At 42.2% G+C, this 24,552-nt stretch overlaps 1 protein-coding gene across 3 annotated transcripts in view; it reads right to left on the bottom strand.

Annotated features, from left to right (window-relative positions):
• Positions 1-395: 395 nt before the first annotated feature.
• LOC133638809 (phospholipid phosphatase-related protein type 1-like) overlaps positions 396-24,552 on the bottom strand; it is a 165,043-nt gene continuing 140,886 nt past the window's right edge. For 2 of the 3 annotated variants that reach the window (XM_062031783.1, XM_062031782.1), the window contains exons 4-8: positions 24,227-24,359; positions 13,477-13,727; positions 11,363-11,539; positions 6,528-6,659; positions 396-674 (exon numbers count right to left, since the gene is read on the bottom strand). In XM_062031783.1, coding sequence (XP_061887767.1) covers positions 630-674; positions 6,528-6,659; positions 11,363-11,539; positions 13,477-13,727; positions 24,227-24,359 — 738 coding nt within the window. In that variant the 3' untranslated portion in view covers positions 396-629. Of the gene's footprint in view, positions 675-3,759; positions 6,220-6,527; positions 6,660-11,362; positions 11,540-13,476; positions 13,728-24,226; positions 24,360-24,552 lie in introns of those variants that run through there. The other variant, XM_062031784.1, reaches the window with a different exon arrangement.

The raw sequence follows: 24,552 nt of genomic DNA, 5'->3' as shown, positions 1-24,552 counted from the left end.
AGCTGAGATGAATGATTAAATGCAAGTTGTGTTGACAGTTCTGAACTTTTGACTTCAGATTGGACTAAAGTTTGTTAGCAATCGAAACAAACTGCAAACCAAAAAGAATATTAAAAAAGTAATCTAGTAAATAAAGTTAAATATGTATTGAGTTTGTGGCTAGATTAGATCATATTTTGAGTTATGGTAAAGTTGTATTTTTCTAGAAATGACACAAAATACCTTGTTTCAACTGACATATTTTACTTGAATTGTTTTTCAAGGTTAGGTGTACTTTTTGACATTTAAACATGAATTGAAGGTATCGTACCCAGAAAATGTTTCCTTTCCAAAGAACCAAAGCAGTATATGAGGCGGTGTATTGTTTGGATAGTCAAGTATTGAATGCACAATGGTTATACGTAGACCCACTTTAATATAAAACATGATTTTATACACAATGTGGAAGACAAACAAGCACACTTGGTTGCTACAGACTATTTTAATTTGAGAACAAACCAAGTCAATAAAATATTTGCAGCATTTCAAATGAAAGACAATTAGAATCACCATTTTGAATCATCAATATTTATAAAACATCTTGACTTCTCTCTTCATGCTGGGCCTTTTTCTTCCAGAAGGAAACGGAGTCACAACATGGCGTCACAATCCACTGCTAGGTGGGGGAGGGGCACCTCGAGGAGGAAAGGTGAAGCGCTCGTTAGCCGGGTTCACCTTTTGGAAAGGTAATCCAACAAAAACTGGGCAAGACTTGAGATTTTCTCCTTTATGTTTCCAAACAAATGAGACATTTTTGTTTTATTGCCACTACATTTGACAGCATTGGAAACACTTTTTGAAACCATGTCCTGTCAGTAAGGAACGAAGCCCGGCTGGTGAAGTTTCTTTGTGCGGATGTCAAATTCTACTGACTCTTGTTTGGATCTTCCAAGGGCCACAATCAATCAGGCACCTGATTGCCAGCTCCTGTGGTCAGCTAGTCTGCTCCAAGAAGTGGAACTCTATACAGTTTTTAGAGGGCATCATGGTGGGGGGTTTTAGGTTGTCTGCAGAGCTGCCAACTCTGTCACATTCTGCAGTAGACTGAAGTTAATCTTAGAACATTCTAGCAAAGATAGACTTAACACTAACTTTAAGAATTGCAGTATTTACAACTTCCTCTTATCAACCGATGGCAAAACTCGGACTTGCCTTGATGGTCATCTTCTCAAAGACTTATTGCCCCCCTGCAAAGACTGGTCCCTAACTTGGTGAGAACCCATCTGGCCCTCAAGCAGTTCTCCTGGCATGGACGATACAGGAAACAAAGAATTATTGATGGAGGCTCATTTCTGTCAGCCGCAGAGAGCTGATCACTGAATGAGATCAATGTTGTCGTTTTCATCTCTGACCTGTTTGAATAAATGTTGTTCAAGGAGAACTGCACTTTTTGGGGAATTTTGTTCGCAATTATTATGAACGACATGACCACGGATGGATTTTTTTTAATGCATTCGAATTTGTAATTCAAATTAAATAAATAATTATTCAGAATCCACCAACAATACTTCAATTACATTTTGTGACCTGAATACTAACCAAGTATTAGTGATATTGTTATTATAAGTGCTGACGCAGACGAACTATTTATAGCACAATCACAAGTAATAAAGTATTCCTGATTCTGATTCCTGTGTCCCTATGTTTACATCATCTGCTGCCTTCTTGCTCCCTGGAAGTTTGTTCTAGATCATAAATCATACCTCTCACTTGGACAGAAGAAGTCTGAGTAGGTATTTCAACAAGTTGGGACACTTTGACAGCCAATAAGGACCCGAAACTGGTGAGAACGACACGAAAAGATGCTTGTTCATCCTTCTGCCCCCTACCTAGTTTCTTTGTGAGGATTATGAAACATTCTTCATCTAAATGGGAGAATATCAACATCCCAGTAGTCGACATCCTAATGACAACAGACCTTGTACAGTAAGTGATCTTTTATTCTGTTTGTTGGCTCTCATAAAGTCTGCAGTGAGTAATAATCAGTGATGAAGAAAAAGCAAATGTGATGATGAATGTGCCACGTATGTTTAAAATGAGCAAAATACGTAAATATTAAATGTTACTACATGACATATGTACTTACGTCATGAATAGAAAACCTCAATGGAGGTGTTTGGATGTATATTTAAGGGCTTTATAGGCGTAAGCAGACTTTTGATCACATTGATTCAATATTTAGAATGCAAAAAAGACAAAGAAAACACATCCATCGTCAGTCATGTCTTCCGTTATGAACGGTAGCCCAAATTCCAACAAAAAAGTTCGGTCCTCCTTGAAATCTTTCAGAAGGACCTGGACTCTGACTGTTCAAACTCAGAACTCGGGCAGAGTCTAACATTAAAAATCCCCCACATTGTGTGGATATCAAATATTTGCCGGACATTGATAGGATGACAACCCCCCCCCCCCCTGACTACCATTTTCCTGTTGCCCTGCCATTTCAAATAGTTTCCCGTAAAAGGATAATAATAATAATAATTCTCTCTGGTAGCGCAAGTGACGGAATCCTTGCATGAACCACAGCAATCTAGGCCGGGTGTTGTTGTTGTTAGTCGGCAGTCGGGTGCTGAAAAATCTCCCGGGTTGCAAACATGAAATGTTGGCAGCCCTGCGGTGTGCAGTTTTAAAAGAAGCATTAGAAAGACTTCTAATTAGTCTCCAATGTCAAATCAAAGACATTTATTAGATGCGATTGCAATCAGCGCCTCCTAATAGATTGATTGTTGTCTGCTCTTGATGTGAAGTGTTGTCTTGTACACACCAGCAGGACAACTACAATCTTAGTGACGTCCTTCTCAACCTGCCAACGCTAGTCTTCACACACCACAACATGTGCTTATACAAAATGGAGTAGTCTGCCAACTGTCAATATATTAAACTATCAATATATTAAATATAAAATGTAGTAGTCTGCCAACTGTCAAAAATCTCCATTTCATGCTAGACAATCATGTTGTTTGACTTGCGACAGTTCCTGGTTGAGGAGTGGAAGGCCGTCCTACAGCAGGTAATTCTGGTGAATGTGTGGTTTGTGATTAAGACGTCTGATTGGTTGTTAGACAACAATCCAGCAGAAAACACAAAGCAAGAGTCAAGAGCAACAATTTTACATTTGTGCTGTTCTTTCCATAAATGGATGTTCCTTACGACGGGGCATTATTTCAAAGGTGAATAAAAACGCTTCCCAACGGTTTAGCATTTGTTGGCACATGACATAAAATAATCTACCAAACACAAAAGTGTATTTGATGTTTCTGTCGACCAGGATTTAAATGGAGTGTTGTGGTACAGGCTAACGTTAGCCTAACATAAACACTTTGAAGAGAATTTGCCCTAAAGAAAAAAACCAAAATAAAGTACATCATTGAATTGAAGCAACTGGACTCTTTTTGTTTGCTAAAGACATTTTACATTTCACCCAAAATGTTTCTACAGCTCAAAATTTTAGGTATGAAGATTCCATATTTATGTCTGGAGTGGGTGTGTCTCCTGGGCGTGGTCACCGTAAGAGATGGTATGGTGGCAGGTGAACGAGCATCCTGACCATCAGTCAAACAACTTTGGAGGTATGCGTTAGCCTAACATCCTGACACCTCTCGCCCAAAGATTGTCTCCTTACACGGGAAGAGTGGCCACTGACAAGCTGTTTTGCTACTTGGGAGGCGAATAACCCATCGGTGGCAAAACAGCTCGTTAGTGGCCACTCTTCCTTGTGTGGAATGAGACCTTTTTTGGGGGAGAGATGTTAGGACATTAATCAAATGAATCCCCCTCCCCCCGAACAATGTCTTACTCCACAGGAGTGTCCACTGACAAGCTATCATGCCACCAGGAAGGTGAATAACTCATTGGTGGCAAAACAGCTCGTTAGTGGTCATTCTTACTAGTGTGGAACGAGACAATATATGAGAAAGAGATGTTAACACGTTAAAGAAACATCTCCTCACTAAAGATTGTCTCATTCCATGATAAGAGTGATTAGCAAGGTGTATAACCAATTGGTTAGTGGCTACTTATCCCATGGAATGAGACAATTTGTGGCAAAAGATGTCAGGACATGAAATAAAAACAACTTGTAAGTGGCCATTTTTATTAGTGTGTAACGAGACATCATGTAGAGGAGAAATGTGTTTGTCTGATGTCTCTCTGGGAAGACTGCTCACTTGCTAGTGTGGAATGATACAATATTTGGGGCAGAGATGTCAAGACATTAGACAAAATGCATGTCTCTCTCGAGGAAGAACGGCCAATAACAAGTTGTTTTCGCCAAAACAGATCATCTTTGGCCACTCTTCCTATGGAACGAGACAATCTTTGCGGGAGAGATTTGTTTGTGCTGACATCTCTTAAGAATGTCCACTGACAAGTCCACAAATGAGTTTTCTTGATGGTGAAAAAGCTTGTCAGTGGCCACACTTCCTGTTGAATGAGACAATCTATGAAGGAGGGATTTGTTTGTCTAACGTCCTGACACCTCCCCAAAGAATGTCTCATTCCACACGATGAAGAATGTCCACTCATGTTTTTGCCACCATTGAAAAATAGCTGGTCAATGGCCACTCTTTCCATGGATTGAGACAATCTATGCATCCGACCGTCATTTAGCAGTCATGTCCGACCACAATCGACCTCTCTGTTTGTCTAATGTGCTGACATCTCCCCCAAATACGGTCTCATTCCATGGAAGAGTGGTCACTAACAAGTGGTTTTGCCACCAATTAGGCATCCGACCGTCATTTAGCAGTCATGTCCGACCACAAACGACCTCTCTGTTTGTCTAATGTGCTGACATCTCCCCCAAAGAAGGTCTCATTCCACACTGTGAAGAATGTCCACTCAAGTTTTTGCCACCAATGAAAAACAGCTGGTCAGTGGCCACTCTTTCCATGGATTGAGACAATCTTTGCGGGAGAGTTGTGTGATGTGTGTTGGGTTTGTCTAATGTGCTGACATCTCCCCCAAATACGGTCTGATTCTGTGGGAAGAGTGGTCACTAACAAGTGGTTTTGCCACCAATTAGGCATCCAACCGTCATTTAGCAGTCATGTCCGACCACAACAACCTCTCTGTTTGTCTAATGTGCTGACATCTCCCCCAAAGAAGGTCTCATTCCACACTGTGAAGAATTTTCCACTCAAGTTTTTGCCACCAATGAAAAACAGCTGGTCAGTGGCCACTCTTTCCATGGATTGAGACAATCTTTGCGGGAGAGTTGTGTGATGTGTGTTGGGTTTGTCTAATGTGCTGACATCTCCCCCAAATACGGTCTCATTCTGTGGGAAGAGTGGTCACTAACAAGTGGTTTTGCCACCAATTAGGCATCCGACCGTCATTTAGCAGTCATGTCCGACCACAAACGACCTCTCTGTTTGTCTAATGTGCTGACATCTCCCCCAAAGAAGGTCTCATTACATGGAAGCGAGTTGTTTTGCCAACAAACAAGAGGAGTCCAGTTAACTCGATTCAACCTTTGCAGATGACCAGGATGAGGTAATGTACACATACAGTACAGGAGATAGTTGCAGCTGAATGTGTTTTATGATCCAGCGCTCGGTGTGTAGGATTATGATACCAAAACATATCAAAGTTTACAGCAGGCAAACGGGTCCAAAAGGATCGTTATTGAACAGATTAACAAAAATCTTTACAAAATCCGACCTGACAAGGTCAATTCATACACAACCATCATAAAAAGAACAATTGTATTTTTTTTCTGTACAAATGACAAACATCACAGAATGACAACATCAACGTTGCTAATTGTACATTTTCAGACTTGGGGGCGCAGGAGAGAGACAACAGAGGAGAGTCACCTGACAGGAAGTGATGTAACACAGAGGTGTGCAGGTGGGTTACAGCCATCGCTCATACAAAAATGTGCAAAAACACCATTGTTGAACTGAAAACAGAACACCTCCCGTGTGGCAATGACTTGTATGGAGAAACAATCTGTGCTTGTTTGGAATAGCGAAGCCCCACGTCAACCATCACAAACATGTTGGACTTTGCCCCGGCCGGGCGTGAAGGAGACAATACATCAGTGTTTGATTTTGTTAAGCAATCGAAGCCACGCCACATGCGTCCTTGTCATTGTGTCTGGAAGTGCTGTGGAGACGCAAACGTGACCCGGTGCTGCCCCCTTAGTCATGTGACCTCCGTCATTGACGCCGAGTGGTTCTGCAGATGGACGTGGGAGGACGGGAGGAAGGTTATTGTGAGAGGGAGAGGTGAAGGCAGAGAGGAGAAGTGTCAGGAAGGAGCTGGTGTTAGTGCTTCATCGGGGAGACGCAGACAAGGTGCATGCATGTACGCTCATGCCCTGATGAGTCATTTGTAAAGAAAGAAAGAAAAGCACTTTCTGTCTCACTAAACCCCAAACCAGGACAAATTGCCGCAGATTTCAGCGAATTAAGTATCCGCAAATAGAGCCTGAAAGCCTTGAGGGAACGCTGCCAATGAATAGATTGTGTGTTTGTGGCAGCTACCTGTGCACTGAGGGTCTCCAGAGGACTCTCCACGCGGGGGAACGTCATCAGGGGGAGGCCACGGTAGTCTTCGCTCTTCTGTTTAGCGGCCGCACCGTGGACGCCTTTGAAGTTGTTCACCACGCACACACCCTGCAATGGTGGGACACGTAAGAAGAAGTCTCTTTGCATTTACTTCACCTTTTATCATGTAACGCAGGAGCCTACTCCAGGATTTAGCATCAAGCGTGTTGCATGTGCCGTAGAAGTAGGACTTGCTATGCGGATTCAGCCAGTGCCTAAAAGTTTAACGGCCTCCTTCTCCCACAGTTTTTATCGTATCAGACCTTTGGAGTTCCAGTATCAAAATCCACCGACCCCGAAAGAGACAAGTGGTAGAAAATGGACGGACGGGTTGTGTGTCTTCCTGGTGGAACAACAGTTTGTCAGTGGCCACTTTTGCCGTGAAATTAGACATTATTTAGGGATAAATGTGTTTTTTTATTGTCCTGACATTCCCCCCCAGAGAATGTCTCATTCCGCACTAGGAAGAATGACCACTAACACGTTGTTGTGTCACTTTGTTGTTGTTCACCTTCCAGGTGGCCACTCTTCCCCTTGAATGAGACATTCTTTGGGGAAGACATTTCTTGGTGTAATGTCCCAACATTACTCACCCAAATAATGTATCATTCCACAAAAAGAAGAATGGCCACTAATATAGTGTAAGTTTATTTTCCACAAAGTGCTACAGTTTGGTATGGCACACGAGACGTTGCATTTTCCTTGTACTGAAACTATCCAGAGGTTTGCTGTGTGTTGATTGGTCGACAAAGATGTGTCTGACTTCTTCCACATTTGAAGGATTGATAAGAAAACCAAAACTGCAATTTGAAATGACAATTATTTAGATTCATGCTGTGGAACCGTGGGCCTGGTTAGGATTCACCTGAAATGCAAGAGTTCCCTTTTAAGACTTTGATTGTAGCATGCTTGAAAGTTATTCCTCCTTTTTTTTAATGTTACGTCTTGTGATGAAACGTCTCTTGGTTTATCTTTAGGTTTCTAAAGAAAAGAAGTTAATGCAAGGTAAAAAGATAACCCTCCCACAGGCTATCCATGTCCTTACGTGACCCAGCAAATGAAGCTCAATGTAAGTGTCACCACAAATGGAAGCTGGCACTGTAAATCCGGGTGTTTGTCACTTGTGTTGATGACAGATGTTATCTAGTCCTGCACAAAACCTTATTTTAGGTTAACCATTAAATCTTTTGTTCTGATAGTGAAAGACAATATCTGCATCCTATTGGTGTTTCCTGTCATCCAGGCACAGAGATTGTTTCTTGGGCAGCAGCTTAGAAAATCCCATTAAACATATTCAGACACTGCAGACGAGAAGATATCATATTTTGTTGTATCCGTAGAAACAAACCTCTAAGGCCTTTAATCTCCCAGGTCGTTGTCTACTTTTCTAAAAACAGTAAACGGTGAAGCCTTGAAAACTCTTACTTGAATCAAAGATGTAAAGGAACATTTTACCCTTAAGTCGAACGACACCCAACGAACTAACTAAATTAAAAGAAATATCCCTAAAAGCAGCACTCGTCCAAAGTAAGTCCTAGGATTAACGTCATTTCCTTGTAGGATTGTGTTGGATTACCTCCGCATGAATTAAGATGAACACTTTTCCTGATTTATTTTCCCATTAATCAAATGTGGGTCTTCTGCCATCGGCCTTTAGCTCTGTGAAAGGCTCAATAGGAGCTCTTACTCACAAGCAATGACCTGGCAGTCTTAGGATAACTCAAGTCACTCCTCGGCTGCGAGAGCAGGGATCGTACAGTACAGGCTGGTCCGTCAACCCTTTATTCGGCAGCAGATGACAATCCAGGTGATCTGCTACATCAGAACTGTTGGACCCACATGGAAGTAAAAAATCATCTTCTTCATTATTTCAAGGTTACAACTTAAAAGGGTCAAATTATGATGTTTTTTCTATTTTTAGAACACTTTATTTTGGTCTATAAAACAGGTAATGATGGTTATTTGGTCAACATGTTGCATAGATTTTGTTTTATAGACCTGTATCAGTGGCCTAGTGGTTAGAGTGTCCGCCCTGAGATCGGTAGGTTGGAGTTCAAATCCCAGCCGAGTCATACCAAAGACTATAAAAATGGGACCCATAACCTCCCATAAACTCAGCAACACGGGTTGGAGTTGGGGGTTAAGTCACCAAAATGATTCCCGGGCGCGGCGCCGCTGCTGCCCACTGCTCCCCAAGGGGATGGGTCAAATGCAGAGGACAAATGTCACCACATCTAGTGTGTGTGTGACAATCATTGGTATCTTTAATCTTTATTTTCAAGCCAATTTTTGCCTGCCTTCAAATACGGCTTGTTTTGCGAGGCGGAGTTGTTGGATGACCTCCTTACCACGCCCCCTCACGCTGACTAGCCTTTCGTCCACGTCCTGGCAGAAGTTTACTACACTAGTTTTTTTGTTTTGCTAGAATCGTATGGAATATGGACATTAGTGATCGCCAACATCCATCTAATTGTAACATGACTTACACGACAACACAACATTCCAAATGATATAGCGAGACCAGTGGCTCACCGTAGTTTGTTGTCGGCACAAGGAGGGAACTACGCCGGGGACAGAAAGTACGAAAGCCTTGCTGCAAATCTGATACTATACGCTAAGGTTAAACTTCTACCGAGTCATTTACTCTCCAATGCTAAATATTGGAAGTATGCATGGGTATATTAACCATAAAATGCTTTTCTATTCTACATAATGTTAGTACTTTTACTGCACTGCTGCTTCAAAACCTTGTAAACAATTGAGGCTGTATTGTTAGCAAAGCTACGGCCCAAGCTACCTAATCGTTCACAAGACTCACAAACTTAATAACATATTATATTACTAACTGGTCCATTGCAAAACACGGGCACTGATCCAATTAAAAGTAGTTTTTAGGAAGATAATTCTTTATTTTGGCAGAAGGTGACGCTGATGTCTTACAGTAGAAGGCTAAGATAGCTACACAACAACGTATCAGTCACACATTTCTAACCTACTGTTATTATTTACCGTTTGATTGTCTCCTCTATTGCTATAAATAGTAGTCACCAAGCCTGCCATTAAAAGTAGTTTTTTGTGGGAAAATCCATCTGTGGTTGAAGCAAAATTATCTTTGCACAAACTGAAGCAACTTCTTAACAGTTGAAGGCACAATGCAACGAATCATAAAAATTAAAATGAAGGCACTTTTTACTTCAGATGAGGCAGAAAGTTTGTGTCGTGACTTGTGCTGGTTGAAGCAAACAAACAACAAAGCATTGGCCTTCAAAGATGATGTCGAGGCACAGCCGGATTGATTAAAATAGGCGGACTCCCGCAAGGATGTTTGGGTAAATCTCCACCATATATGTATAATCCGCTGACGTTACACTTCAACAAAACGTCACACAAAATTCCAAAAGGATAGTTTGGAGCAAGTAAGAAGCAATGCAAGATTGTGTTACAAATATCGCTGCCATGCCTCCACGGTTTGAAGTTATGCAGATCCCAAATACACATTAGCAAATAAACATAAATGTGTGAGCTACAGTGCTAACAGACATTCAAACTACTGCCAGGGAATGGAAGGATAAATGAATCGACATGCGTTTTTGTTTTGTTCGTCTTTCGCTTCCAAACAGGCTGTAGGAGAGTTCACTTTTTGCATTGGATTTCTTCATAAAACACTTCGCTGTTGCTTCGCCTAGCACAGGTTGATGGGAGTCTCTAGTCTAGCGTAAGATCACAGTCGTGCTGACGTAGCAAAGCAGTGGGTGGACACAATGGGCCGTAGGGTCAATAGATGTCTCTGACTTAAACACTTGGATATTTTCCAATGTGTTTGTCATCCATTTTATTTGCCTGCTGATATAAGTTATTCCAGCCAGAGTGAGAGGAACGCTATCTCCATTCATCCCGAGGTCTTGCATGTATGGAAACTGACAATAACGAATCTTTGAAGTCCTGAAGTCCATGACTCGGATGTTCTTTGGGTTTGTGTCTCCTCGAGCATTTTTAAAGGTAAACATGAAATATGATATCTGATTGTTGATCAGGCAGCGAGAAAAAACACACCACAGGATAATCGGTCTGGATAATCTTCATGAGACATCCAATAATCGGGCCTTTGATACCTTTGGTCGGAACTGTGTCCGAATTGTGATTGTCAGTGTCTTCTTTTGAACGCAATCCTCTTCTGCTTCACTTTTGTAAAAACACTGGCAGATCCATTTTACCTTTCACTTGCAAGACTTCCCTGGACACTTTCAGCAATGAGTCAGACATCGACAGCTAAAATTCTGCGTTAATTAACATGAAGTGTAGACCTTTATTGACAGCAGGCCAAAGCAAACTCCCCAAGAGGAAAATCAGCCTGATATTCTTTGCAGGATCTCCCTGACAGACAGACGGATGCAGGTTAAAACCTTGGCAAAGGGAACAATCCAATCCCCTGATTAAAGTGACGCTGTGTGCCAGTAAGACTTCTTTTCCTCTATACTCCCGTGTCACTCTTCCCTCCTCTTAGGCAACCTTCCTCCAGTGACACGAGAGGAGCCAACAACAATTACACCATGAAGCCCCTTAGAGTGCAGATTAGACATTTTTTTCATCTCTCAGGAGCAACTTCCTTCTATGTCAGCAGATATTCCACCTAAACCTAAAACTTTTACCCAGAGAGCTGAATTTTCAATTTAGTTCCATGTCCGAATAAAATCTACAAATTATTCCTAAAGAGAAAAATACAATATATTACGATAATCTTTTATAATGTTTCTAACTTCGGTTGTTCTCACCAGAAAGAGTGCGACCGCCGATCCAAGTATAAATCCAGCAACGACGTCTGAACAGTGGTTTCGGTATTCTGATACGCGGTTGAGTCCAGTAAGGAAAGCTGAGCAAAGCGTGCCCAGACACAACACGGGCTTGGCCAGGCGGCTGGACTTGGTCTTGATGGTACTGGTAATGTACATCTGGAAAAGGAGCAGAGAGTTGGTCAGGCGTGCACAAATACAAAATATCACAGACAAGACTGTTGCATTTTTGTCATTGCACAGCTTAGACCCGACCCGGCTAAGATTCAGGCCATGGGGGACTGGCCCACTCCTACTTCTAGGAAGCTTTTGCAGCAATTTCTTGGCTTTGCTTATTTCTATCGTCGGTTCAGTCGCGATTATAGTCGGGTCGTGCTGCCTCTGACTAAGATCACATTGACTAAGATTACATTTAACTGGACCCCAGAAGCTAACATGGCTTTTGCTACACTCAAATCATTATTTACATCTGCTCTTGTTTTGGCTCATCCTGATTCTGCGTCAACCTTTCTTGTCCAGTTTGATGCTTCAGACTCTGGTGTGGGGGTTGTCCTTTCCCAGCATGACTCCACCACTGGTAAGCTACACCCTTGCACCTTCTTTTCCCGTCACCTGACACCAGCAGAGCTCAATTATGATATTGGTAATCTGGAACTCCTAGCTGTTGTGTTGGCTCTGCAGGAATGGAGGTACTTGCTGGAGGGCTCTCAGGAACCATTGACCATTTACACTGACCACAAGAACTTGGAATACCTGCTCTCTGCCCAGAGACTGAACCCCAGACAAGCACGGTGGGCCTGTTCTCATTCAACTTATCTCTGGCATGTCTGACGCCCTACCTAGATTGCACTCCCATGCAGTGGACAACGCCTCCCCAGAGACTGTTGTTCCATGTTCACATATTTTTAAAGGTCTTCAGTGGAGTGTGAACAAGGAAGTGGAAGAGGCACTTAAACGTTCCCCAGCACCTGCCGCCTGTCCTGCGAGTCGGCTGTTTGTTACACCTGAGCCTCATTCAAGGGTGCTGTCCTGGGCACACAGCTCCAAGCTGACTTGCCATCCGGGAGTGAATCGGACCGTTTTTCTTCTGGTGCAGCGTTTTTGGTGGCCTTCTATGAGAATGGAGACTAGAGAATTTGTGTCCGCTTTCTCTGACTGTTCTCGCAATAAGCCTTCTCATCTGGCTCCTGCTGGACTTTTAAGGCCGTTACCCATCCCCTCCGACCCTTGGTCACATATCACTTTGAATTTTGTTACGGGACTTCCGCCTTCCAATGGCAACGCAGTCATGGAGGACCGCTTTTCAAAGATGGCACATTTTGCAGTTCCACCTAGGCTACCGTCGCCCCTGGAGACCGCCAACCTCTTGACTCAGCATGTGTTCCGGTTGCACGGCATCCCGATTGTTGTGTTCTCTGACGGGTGTCCACAATTTTCGTCCGCAGTCTGAAAGGTTTTCTGCAAGTCCCTGGGAGCATCACCGAGTTTGTCTTTAGGTAACCATCCACAGACAAATTGCCAGACGGAGCGAACAAACCAAGACTTGGAAGCCATTATACGCTACGTCTGCCACCAGCAACCCACTTCATGGTCATTCAACTTGCGATGGATGGAGTATGCCCACAACTCCCTGGTTAGTTCTGCCACAGGGGTCTCTCCCTTCCACGCCGCCTGTGGTTTTCAGCCACCAGCTTTCCCATCCCTGGAGTCAGAGGTTGCACTGACGTTTGTATTGACCTGACACTGACCAATTAACAACCCGGCAACCATGGGTTAAGGCAAAGGTCTGTACAGTACAATCTGCGGAGATCCATGGTTAATGGCATCATTTTTTGTGATTCATGGCATGAGTTAACTCCTTATTTTTGATATCCCTAATTTATTTATAAAATGGTGTCCCATGTTTTACAGTGCTTCACAGTAAAGGCTCTGAAATAAGAAAAAAACAATCGGAGAAGAAGGTCAACGTATAGCAGGAGGGTTTCACAGATCCCTGTGAACTTATATAATATATATATTGGGGATCAACTGTATGTATGAAGAGTTGTAATCATATTAGCAGTCATCCTAAACATGACACAATTCCAGAGTCTCACCGTCAGGTAAACAGCAGAGTAAACACTCAGCGAGGCGTCTTTGGACGGGAAAGATCGGCGAGCGTTCTCCACAATGATGGGGTTTCCGGTGCAAATGTTGCCGTTGACGATAAACTGGTGGTTGAGTCGACACTCTGTGCCGGTGTAGTTGGGTTTGCACACTGACAGGAAGTAGGGCGACAGACCGCCTGTGACCACCTGGCCTGCGTTGACAAAGATGTCCGTGGCGAAGAGGCCAAACGCAAACACGCCTGCAGACACAGATAGTGAATGTAAATAAATAAATGTAGCATTAGATAATCACACTGAATGTCACGGTCAATATTTACTGTCAAATTGGCCTATGGGTTGGGAGCCCGAGCCAAAATCATCATCTACTGCCCAAACAGCCACTATTGCAACACCTTTACTTAACTAAAGTAATAACCCAAATGATATACACTCAAATAAATGTAGTTTACACCACCGGCTGTGGCTCGGTGAAGCCTGCAGCCCGCTGATGACAACCTTTTCATTTGCAGTTATTACGCACCGGAGGAGGTAAGACAACATTTGCAGAAAAATAAGCACATGCTTATTAATTGCACAATAGTCTGGCAGAGTGCCAATAAAGCCGTAGCAGGCTGAAGTATCTCGCTGAAGGTCACGTGCTGACGTTCTTCTGCGCTGTTTGGACTGCAGGATAGTTTTAAATCAATAAGGCCAACAAGGTGGGACGGCGTGGCTCACTTGGTGGAGCGGCCGTGAAAGTTCCTGGTTCGATCCCCAGCTTCCGCCATACTAGTCACGTTCGTTGTGTCCTTGAGCAAGACACTCCACCTTTGCTCCTGATGGATCGTGGTCAGCGCCTTGCATGGCAGCTCCCGCCATCAATGTGTGAATGGGTGTGTGAACGTGGAAATAGTGTGAAAGACCTTTGAGTACCTTGAAGGTAGAAAAGTATAACCCATAACTAACTAGCAAGGACAGACATGTTTGAATAACACAGAATAAAGAGGTATTCTTTCAACTATATATGTATAGTTCACTGAAAACATTAGGGGTGTGCATCTCTACCTTAAATGGGGATTTAGGGTTAGGGTTAGGGTTAGGGTAACTCTAACCTTAACCCTAATAAATCCCAAAGTCAGGACAATTGCAGTAAAACAGCCGAGTAGAAGTGATGGCAGAAGCAAACAGTCTGAAGACAAGTGTCTGCTGACATGTATTAGTCAATATTCAGATGTTTTTGTAACACTCCACTGTCATGACGTGGACTGTCGGGGGTTTGTTTTCCCGAGATGCAAGAGAAATTGGACCGGACAAGGCGTGAAGGTAAGGACATGATTTAATTCTAACAAAAAGAGTGAACAAAAAGCGTGCACAAGGCAGAGGTACAAACTTGGCTAATGAAAGCAAAAACTAGCACTTGGGCAAAAGCTATGAACATGAATAAACAAAAGGCTTGAACTATGAAAACGAGCAGCATGAACTGTGGTATCGCATGACATAAGCAAGACTTACTGTGGCAAGAATAGCGCATGTACAGAGCATGGAAAGATCATCAGAGTAACAGCAGATAACATGGGTAACAGCAGGTAACAGAAGTAGCATGGGTGTCAAGGGTAGCAAGGATAATGTCGCCAGGACGACCAACAGAAATTGACAGGCTTAAATACTAGTGACATGATTAGTGACAGGTGCGTGAGTCCAAATGTGAAACAGGTGAAACTAATAAGTTGTCATGGAAACAAAACAAACAAGAGTGCACAAACAGGAACTAAAAAGAGTCCAAAACCCAAACAGAACATAGCCAAACAAAAACATGATCAACAGACATGACATCCACGTTCTTACATAAATATACTACAATACTGCAATACTGCAATATACTGCAAAATACTGCAATATACTGCAATACTGCAATATACTGCGATACTGCAATATACGGCAATATACTGCAATACTGCAATATACTGCAATACTGCAATACTGCGGTGGAGCAAATGATTGTTTCCTTCCAAGAAGTCCTTCTGCAAACGTTTATAAACCATGACCACCACTTCTGATGCCTGTGATCGTTTACTTTCTGCAAGTGTTGTGTCCTCATCACGCAACAACATGGAAATAAATAAGTGCTAAATATGCACGTTTGCACTGACACCATCAGCTCGGTGAACCCAGCCGCTGGCTGTGAAATATGACTGCTGATTACTGAGCTGCCTCGCCATGAAATTGCTCTGCTTTGTATTCTCCTCAGGTGTGTTGTGACGATGATGATGATGATGATGATGATGCAGAGATGTAATTGTGTTTGAGGAAGATTTAGTGGAGGATGCATGGGACACTTGTTGAAAGAATGTCTTGCTTTATTCTTTTCTTTTTCTAATGCAAACCAGCTGAAACTTTTGCTGGCTTGGTTTGTTTTTGTCTTGTTTTAAAGGGCCTAATTGCAGCTCTGGGTGGTGCGTCTGTGCTTTAATAAAACTGCTGGAAGAAGTGACTGATTTGTAATTTACTTGTGTTGCAAAGCTGCCTCCAAACCAGAATGGAAATTGATTAAGGCAAGACAAGTTAATTTATGAAGCTCCATTTGGACACAGAAGCAATCTGATTAGCATTCAATGGCAAAATAGCTGTAAGAAACTATTCAAATGCAGCACAAAGTAGCAAGCAAGTGTAAGAAGGCAAAGACAAAAATCAATAAGTGCTACTTTTTGCAGTAAGTGTGAGATAGTACTTGACTATTAGTTTTGAACTATGTGGTGACAAATACACACACTGTATGTTAGCACATTCTGTTAAGTGTTGCCGTGGCAATTGTGATATTAAACAATACAAACATGTCATAGTGTGATGGAAATTGTGATATTAAACAATACAAACATGTCACAGTGTAACTGCATTATTTGTCCGACGCATGGAACTTGTGCACAAAGCAGCACGTTGACAAAATAAATAGTTGTTGTATTTTCATCCTGCTCTCATGTTTGATGACAATTAAGCGTTCTATTCTATTCTATTCTATTCTATTCTATTGTACCTACTCGGATGGATCAAAATGTCACCACTGAGAACTGGACTGCATTCATTCCCATAGAAACGCTTGTCAAAGACTGCAAATGTCTTTAAAGTGTTTAATGAGTTCCCTCCCAACATTGCATCCGTCAGACGTCTGCATCGACTGGCTTGTGACAGCAGAGAGGAAGTTTGGCACTAATGTGACGCCATAAAGGAGCCACTTCTTCATGTCACACAAAGGTCATGGAGACTTCAGCAAGCATGTTTATTCTTTGACTAATCTTTCAATGACAACACTCATTTGCTACAGCCGGCAAAGAAAGTGTGTACGATAAATATTGGACTGTTAATTATGAGGAATTATGACGTCACACAGAGGAATTGGATAATATTTTGGAAAAATGCTCCAATTAAGCGAGATTACCCGCACTCTGCTGTAGGTGAGTCAGGGTGAGCAAATGAAGCGCTCCTTTTCTCATACGTGACGCGATGCTCCTAAACTCTCCCTAAGTGCACTGTACACAAATATGACATCACTCACTGTAAACAAATATGACGTCACTCTCTGTACACAAATATGACATCACTCACTGTACACAAATATGACATCACTCACTGTAAACAAATATGATGTCAATCTATGTACACAAATATGACATCACTCTCTGTACACAAATATGACATCACTCTATGTAAACAAATATGACGTCACTCACTGTAAACAAATATGACGTCACTCTATGTAAACAAATATGACGTCACTCACTGTAAACAAATATGACGTCACTCTCTGTAAACAAATATGACGTCACTCACTGTAAACAAATATGACGTCACTCACTGTACACAAATATGACGTCACTCTCTGTAAACAAATATGATGTCAATCTATGTAAACAAATATGACGTCACTCACTGTAAACAAATATGACGTCACTCACTGTACACAAATATGATGTCACTCTCTGTAAACAAATATGATGTCACTCTATGTAAACAAATATGACGTCACTCACTGTAAACAAATATGACGTCACTCTCTGTAAATAAATATGACGTCACTCACTGTACACAAATATGACGTCACTCTCTGTAAACAAATATGACGTCACTCACTGTAAACAAATATGACGTCACTCTCTGTAAATAAATATGACGTCACTCACTGTACACAAATATGACGTCACTCTCTGTAAACAAATATGTCACTCACTGTAAGCAAATATGACGTCACTCACTGTAAACAAATATGACGTCACTCACTGTAAACAAATATGACGTCACTCACTGCAAACAAATATGACATCACTCTATGTAAACAAATATGACGTCACTCACTGTAAACAAATATGACGTCACTCTATGTAGACAAATATGATGTCACTCTATGTAAACAAATATGACGTCACTCACTGTAAACAAATATGACGTCACTCACTGTAAACAAATATGACGTCACTCACTGCAAACAAATATGACGTCACTCTATGTAAACAAATATGATGTCACTCACTGTAAACAAATATGATGTCACTCTCTGTAAACAAATATGACGTCACTCTCTGTAAACAACTATGATGTCACTCACTGTAAACAAATATGAGGTTGTGTACACACTGTAAACAAATATGGCATCACTCTCTGTAAACAAATATGGCATCACTCACTGTAAACAAATATGACGTGTACACACTGTAAACAAATATGGCATCACTCTCTGTAAACAAATATGGCATCACTCACTGTAAACAAATATGACGTGTACACACTGTAAACAAATATGGCATCACTCTCTGTAAACAAATATGAGGTTGTGTACACACTGTAAACAAATATGACATCACTCTCTGTAAACAAAGATGGCGTTGTGTATACAATAATATGGCGTCACTCGTGTGGGACTTTTTCACTGTTTCAGATGAAGATTCCTTGTTGCATGTTATGAAGTATAAATATGGCCTTAATAGTCTTCTGGGTTGACTAGCTAGTGTTTTATGTGTGTGAATATGGGACATACAGTATATTACACTTCTCTCTGCCTCATCTCATTCATGATTTATTTGAATGTCTTATCCATTATTTTTTATGAAATATTGTGTTAAATGAAATAAAAATGGAAATGGCATTTTATCTTGGGCTTGATATTAGATATCTACAAATGTTGTAACATAACTTACATAATCAATATTGTGTTTCTGTCAGGACAAATGTAAAGGTACAGTTTGTCAAATCCACCTTTGCAAACTACAGTTAAATGTAAAAGTAAAAGAATAATAAAGTTGTGGGTGTGTGATTGCCTCCCACACTTAAATGTAAAAGTAAAAGAATAATAAAGTTGTGGGTGTGTGACACACTTGTTTATAAGTATCCTTAAGATGCAGCTGGTGGGTTTCACTATGTAAGGCACTTTGAGTCGGGAGAGAAAAGTGCTGTATAAATAAATATAATTCACTTCACTTCACAAAAAAATATCAGGCAGCCCTAAAAATAAAAACTTCTGGGCGTTGCGAAATGTTCAGCAGACAAAGTGACAAACAAGTTATAAATTAGAAAATGAGAGTCGTGTTTGACAAATATGAATCATGGCAATTTTTGCCAGATGGGACATTAAATATAAATTGTGTTTTTTCTCTGATACTAAATTTGTAAATAGTAGAGCTGCAAAAAATATTCATACCTGGCAACTTTTACAATAATGTCTTATTATTTGTAACCAAACATTCTGACTTTGACAAGGTGACTTCTTCTGATTATTTCATGACATTAGATCACAGTGGGGCACTTTTTATTTGACTAATCTTATATTCAGGCCGGATTTGTAGCCCAGCCCTTTAACATTTACTGCAGGAGTTAAATCTCCTTACATGCAAATGTTCCAATATAAAGAAAATGACATAATTACATCAAACGGGCATTCAAATGGTTAAAATAAAAAAAGGATCTCAGACTGAAGTTGATTGAGAGAAACGTGAGCAAAAGAAGGAGAAAAAATATGAAGTCAGCTTTCTTTTATACTCTTAACTACCTGAGGACTTTTTAAACTTATTTCAAAGTGTCTCGTTGAAATATGAAATAATTTGTAATAAAGAATATTTAAGTTAACATAAATCCTCTTAAGAAACTTTACATTTGAAGTAACACAACCAAAGTTATTGCCGGAAACACAGCAGAAAAATGCTGAAGGTACTGAAAGAATCTGTAAGAAATAATATTACAAGTGAACATAAAGCCTCTTAAGAAAAGAACATTGTGCTGGAAGTAACAACCAAAGTTATTGCTGAAAATACATCCCAAAAAATGCTGAAAGGAGAAAAAAGTTCCCCCAGTATGTTCTATTTTATTCAAATACTCCATAAGTCTTAACCTGGATACAGTGGAAATATGCATTCTTCTCCTATTGGCTGAAACACTGAATGTGGGAGCCTCCTCCCCCAACCAGACCACCACTCAGAGCTAAACATCCTCCCCCAACCAGACCACCACTGACATAACCCCCAACCAGGCCACCACTCAGACATAACCCCCAACCAGACCACCACTGACATAACCCCCAACCAGACCACCACTGACATAACCCCCAACCAGGCCACCACTCAGACATAACCCCCAACCAGACCACCACTGACATAACCCCCAACCAGACCACCACTCAGACATAACCCCCAACCAGACCACCACTCAGACATAACCCCCAACCAGACCACCACTGACATAACCCCCAACCAGGCCACCACTCAGACATAAACCCCAACCAGACCACCACTGACATAACCCCCAACCAGACCACCACTCAGACATAACCCCCAACCAGACCACCACTGACATAACCCCCAACCAGACCACCACTGACATAACCCCCAACCAGGCCACCACTCAGACATAAACCCCAACCAGACCACCACTGACATAACCCCCAACCAGGCCACCACTCAGACATAACCCCCAACCAGACCACCACTCAGACATAACCCCCAACCAGACCACCACTCAGACATAACCCCCAACCAGACCACCACTCAGACATAACCCCCAACCAGACCACCACTGACATAACCCCCAACCAGGCCACCACTCAGACATAACCCCCAACCAAACCACCACTCAGACATAACCCCCAACCAAACCACCACTCACATAACCCCCAACCAGACCACCACTGACATAACTCCCAACCAGACCACCACTGACATAACCCCCAACCAGACCACCACTGACATAACCCCCAACCAGACCACCACTCAGACATAACCCCCAACCAGACCACCACTCAGACATAACCCCCAACCAGACCACCACTGACATAACCCCCAACCAGACCACCACTCAGACATAACCCCCAACCAGACCACCACAGACATAACCCCCAACCAGACCACCACTGACATAACCCCCAACCAGACCACCACTCAGACATAACCCCCAACCAGACCACCACTCAGACATAACCCCCAACCAGACCACCACTGACACAACCCCCAACCAGACCACCACTCAGACATAACCCCCAACCAGACCACCACTGACATAACCCCCAACCAGACCACCACTCAGACATAACCCCCAACCAGACCACCACTCAGAGCTAAACATCCTCCCCCAACCAGACCACCACTGACATAACCCCCAACCAGACCACCACTGACATAACCCCCAACCAGACCACCACTCAGACATAACCCCCAACCAGACCACCACTGACATAACCCCCAACCAGACCACCACTCAGACATAACCCCCAACCAGACCACCACTCAGAGCTAAACATCCTCCCCCAACCAGACCACCACTGACATAACCCCCAACCAGACCACCACTGACATAACCCCCAACCAGACCACCACTCAGACATAACCCCCAACCAGACCACCACTCAGAGCTAAACATCCTCCCCCAACCAGACCACCACTGACATAACCCCCAACCAGACCACCACTGACATAACCCTCAACCAGACCACCACTCAGACATAACCCCCAACCAGACCACCACTCAGACATAACCCCCAACCAGACCACCACTGACATAACTCCCAACCAGACCACCACTCAGACATAACCCCCAACCAGACCACCACTCAGACATAACCCCCAACCAGACCACCACTCAGACATAACCCCCAACCAGGCCACCACTGACATAACCCCCAACCAGGCCACCACTGACATAACCCCCAACCAGACCACCACTCAGACATAACCCCCAACCAGACCACCACTCAGACATAACCCCCAACCAGACCACCACTCAGACATAACCCCCAACCAGACCACAACTCAGACATAACCCCCAACCAGACCACCACTCAGACATAACCCCCAACCAGACCACCACTGACATAACCCCCAACCAGACCACCACTGACATAACCCCCAACCAGACCACCACTCAGACATAACCCCCAACCAGACCACCACTGACATAACCCCCAACCAGACCACCACTCAGACATAACCCCCAACCAGACCACCACTGACATAACCCCCAACCAGACCACCACTCACACATAAAAGGAGCCGCAGCCCCATCGACCGCTAAAATGCTAACATGCTAACATGCTAACATTTACATGAATAATATTCTTGGATGAATATTGAACAATCAAAGTGTGCTTTGTTCACCAAACAGTTGTAGGTGAACTCTTTAGCGTCCCACAAAACTAAATATCTTTACCTTGGTCTAGACCAGGGGTTGACTGGGGTCTACATTGGTGTGTGTGGATCAATACACATGAACTATTGATCCATTTATATTCCTACATTTCAAGTATATTATCAGTGTGTGCTCGGCAGCTTTGCCTTCCATCACATGTATTGATCCAACATCGCTTTGAAAGGGAAACCATCGATTGGATTAATTGTAGAAAAAGAAAACATTGGATTTAAGAACGGCAGACTTTATATAAAGTTTATCACTTGTAATATAATATCATTTTAAACCTCTAGTCTATTTTCACGTCTGTGGTATCATCAAAACAAAAAACTACGGTGGTCGAGAAAGACAAATGCCACAAGACAATATCTGTGACGTGTGTGTGTGTGTGTGTGTGTGTGCGTGTGTGTGTGTGTGTGTGTGTGTGTGTGTGTGTGTGTGTGTGTGTGTGTGTGTGTGTGTGTGTGTCTGTGTGTGTGTGTGTGTGTGTGTGACGTGGAGTCCAGCGACAGTTTGGGTGTTCAGTGTTTAAACGCCTGTTTTGACCGCCTGAGTTTACCACTTGTGAAACAGAGTGTATCTCCGACTGTCTCTCCTTCTCCCTTTCATTAACGCAACTTTCCGCTACAGCACCATTGCAAAAGCCACAGTACATCTAAACGACACAACACAATAATAAAGCAGCCACACAACTTGAAACCGCAGAAGAGGCGGCCGACACGATGCCAGCTGTGCAAGATACACCCACAAGCGTAGAAAATGGATGAATGGATATTACCAATCAAAGCATCATCATAACAATCCACATTTTGTCTTATTTATGTGTGAAACTGGTATCTAAACATGGAAGTGTAGCTCCTCCTCTGAATGCAAGTGCTCCTAAAGCAGGAATACTGTGGTATTTGTGACCCTAAGATGCAGGAACCAGGAGAACCAAGAGCAGGTAAGATGATTGGAATATACTCCAAAGTAGAGAAGTCAATCCCCCAGCACTGAGAAGCAGGTGAGGCTGCCATGAATGCTGATTGGCCGCAGGTGTGGAGCGGCTGCCAATCAGCAGCAGGTGTGGAGCGGCTGCCAATCAGCAGCAGGTGTGGAGCGGCTGCCAATCAGCAGCAGGTGTGGAGCGGCTGCCAATCAGCAGCAGGTGTGGAGCGGCTGCCAATCAGCAGCAGGTGAGGGGAAAACAGCGCTCAGCGGGACAAGCAGGAAATAGAAGCAAAATAAGAGCACTGATAGGAAATAAAACACAAAACAAGGAAGCACAAACAGAAATGAAGTGACAGATCGTCACAACTATAAAAGATGTATTTCTAGTACAAAATACCAAATCTGGATAAACTGCAACACACAGCAGGATTTGTTTAAGTGTCATTAAATCCTGTAAGTCCTTTTTGTGTGGAGCTATTTAAAAATACACTTTTAATTAAAGCAAATCAATTGTCCGTTCAAAATTGTCTGTGTAGGGTACGCTTATTAATGATGAAAAAGTATATATATATATATATATATATATATATGCGATTAATTTTGAGTTAACTATGAAAATTGCAATTATTGTGATTAAATATTTTAATTGTTTGACAAAGAGATCATTTTTAAATCAGATTAATCACACTCTTGATTAATCCTGACTAATCACTGGGTTTCATTTGTTTGCATAAATACAATTTGCCTAAGAAAATATCTCAATATTTGGATACAAATGCAATTTGGTGGTCAGAATGCTTGAAGAAATAAAAGCAGGTGTAAGTTGAAACTTCACCTGACATCACCAGAGGACAACATTACACCTGACATAACACCTGAACATAACATAACATAACATAATATAACATAAGATAATATAACATAATATAACATAACATAACATAACATAACATAACATAACATAACATAACATAACATAACATAACATAACATAACATAACATAACATAATATAACATAAAATAACATAACACTTGAACATAACATAATATAACATAATATAACATAACATAATATAACATAACATAAGATAAGATAAGATAACATAACATAATATTCCACCTGACATAACCAGAAGAGAAGATTTAGGCAGCAGGTGTGAAGTGTCTCACCGATGAAGCGGATGATGCGGCGGATGAGAGGGTTGAGGTAACAACAGTCTCCAGTGACGATGGTCTTCTCCTGGGCCAGCAGGGACTCCCTGGTGGACTTCATGGTGTACATGGACACTTCACCCACCACAATCTACCAAGAAGAGATGAAGTTGTTGGAAGGTAGAAGAGATAGAAAAGTGTTGGTGATCTCCACGATGTCATCACCTGCGATGATGCTGGACTAGTAAATGAGATTACCTGTGATGCTGCTGGACTAGTAAATGAGATTACCTGCGATGATGCTGGACTAGTAAATGAGATTACCTGTGATGCTGCTGGACTAG

Source organism: Entelurus aequoreus, linkage group LG21, assembly GCF_033978785.1.
Source record: "Entelurus aequoreus isolate RoL-2023_Sb linkage group LG21, RoL_Eaeq_v1.1, whole genome shotgun sequence".
Classification (NCBI taxonomy): Eukaryota; Metazoa; Chordata; class Actinopteri; order Syngnathiformes; family Syngnathidae; genus Entelurus; species Entelurus aequoreus.
The sequence above is the reverse complement of the archived record's forward strand: the minus strand, read 5'-3'. Positions and strand labels throughout refer to the sequence as shown.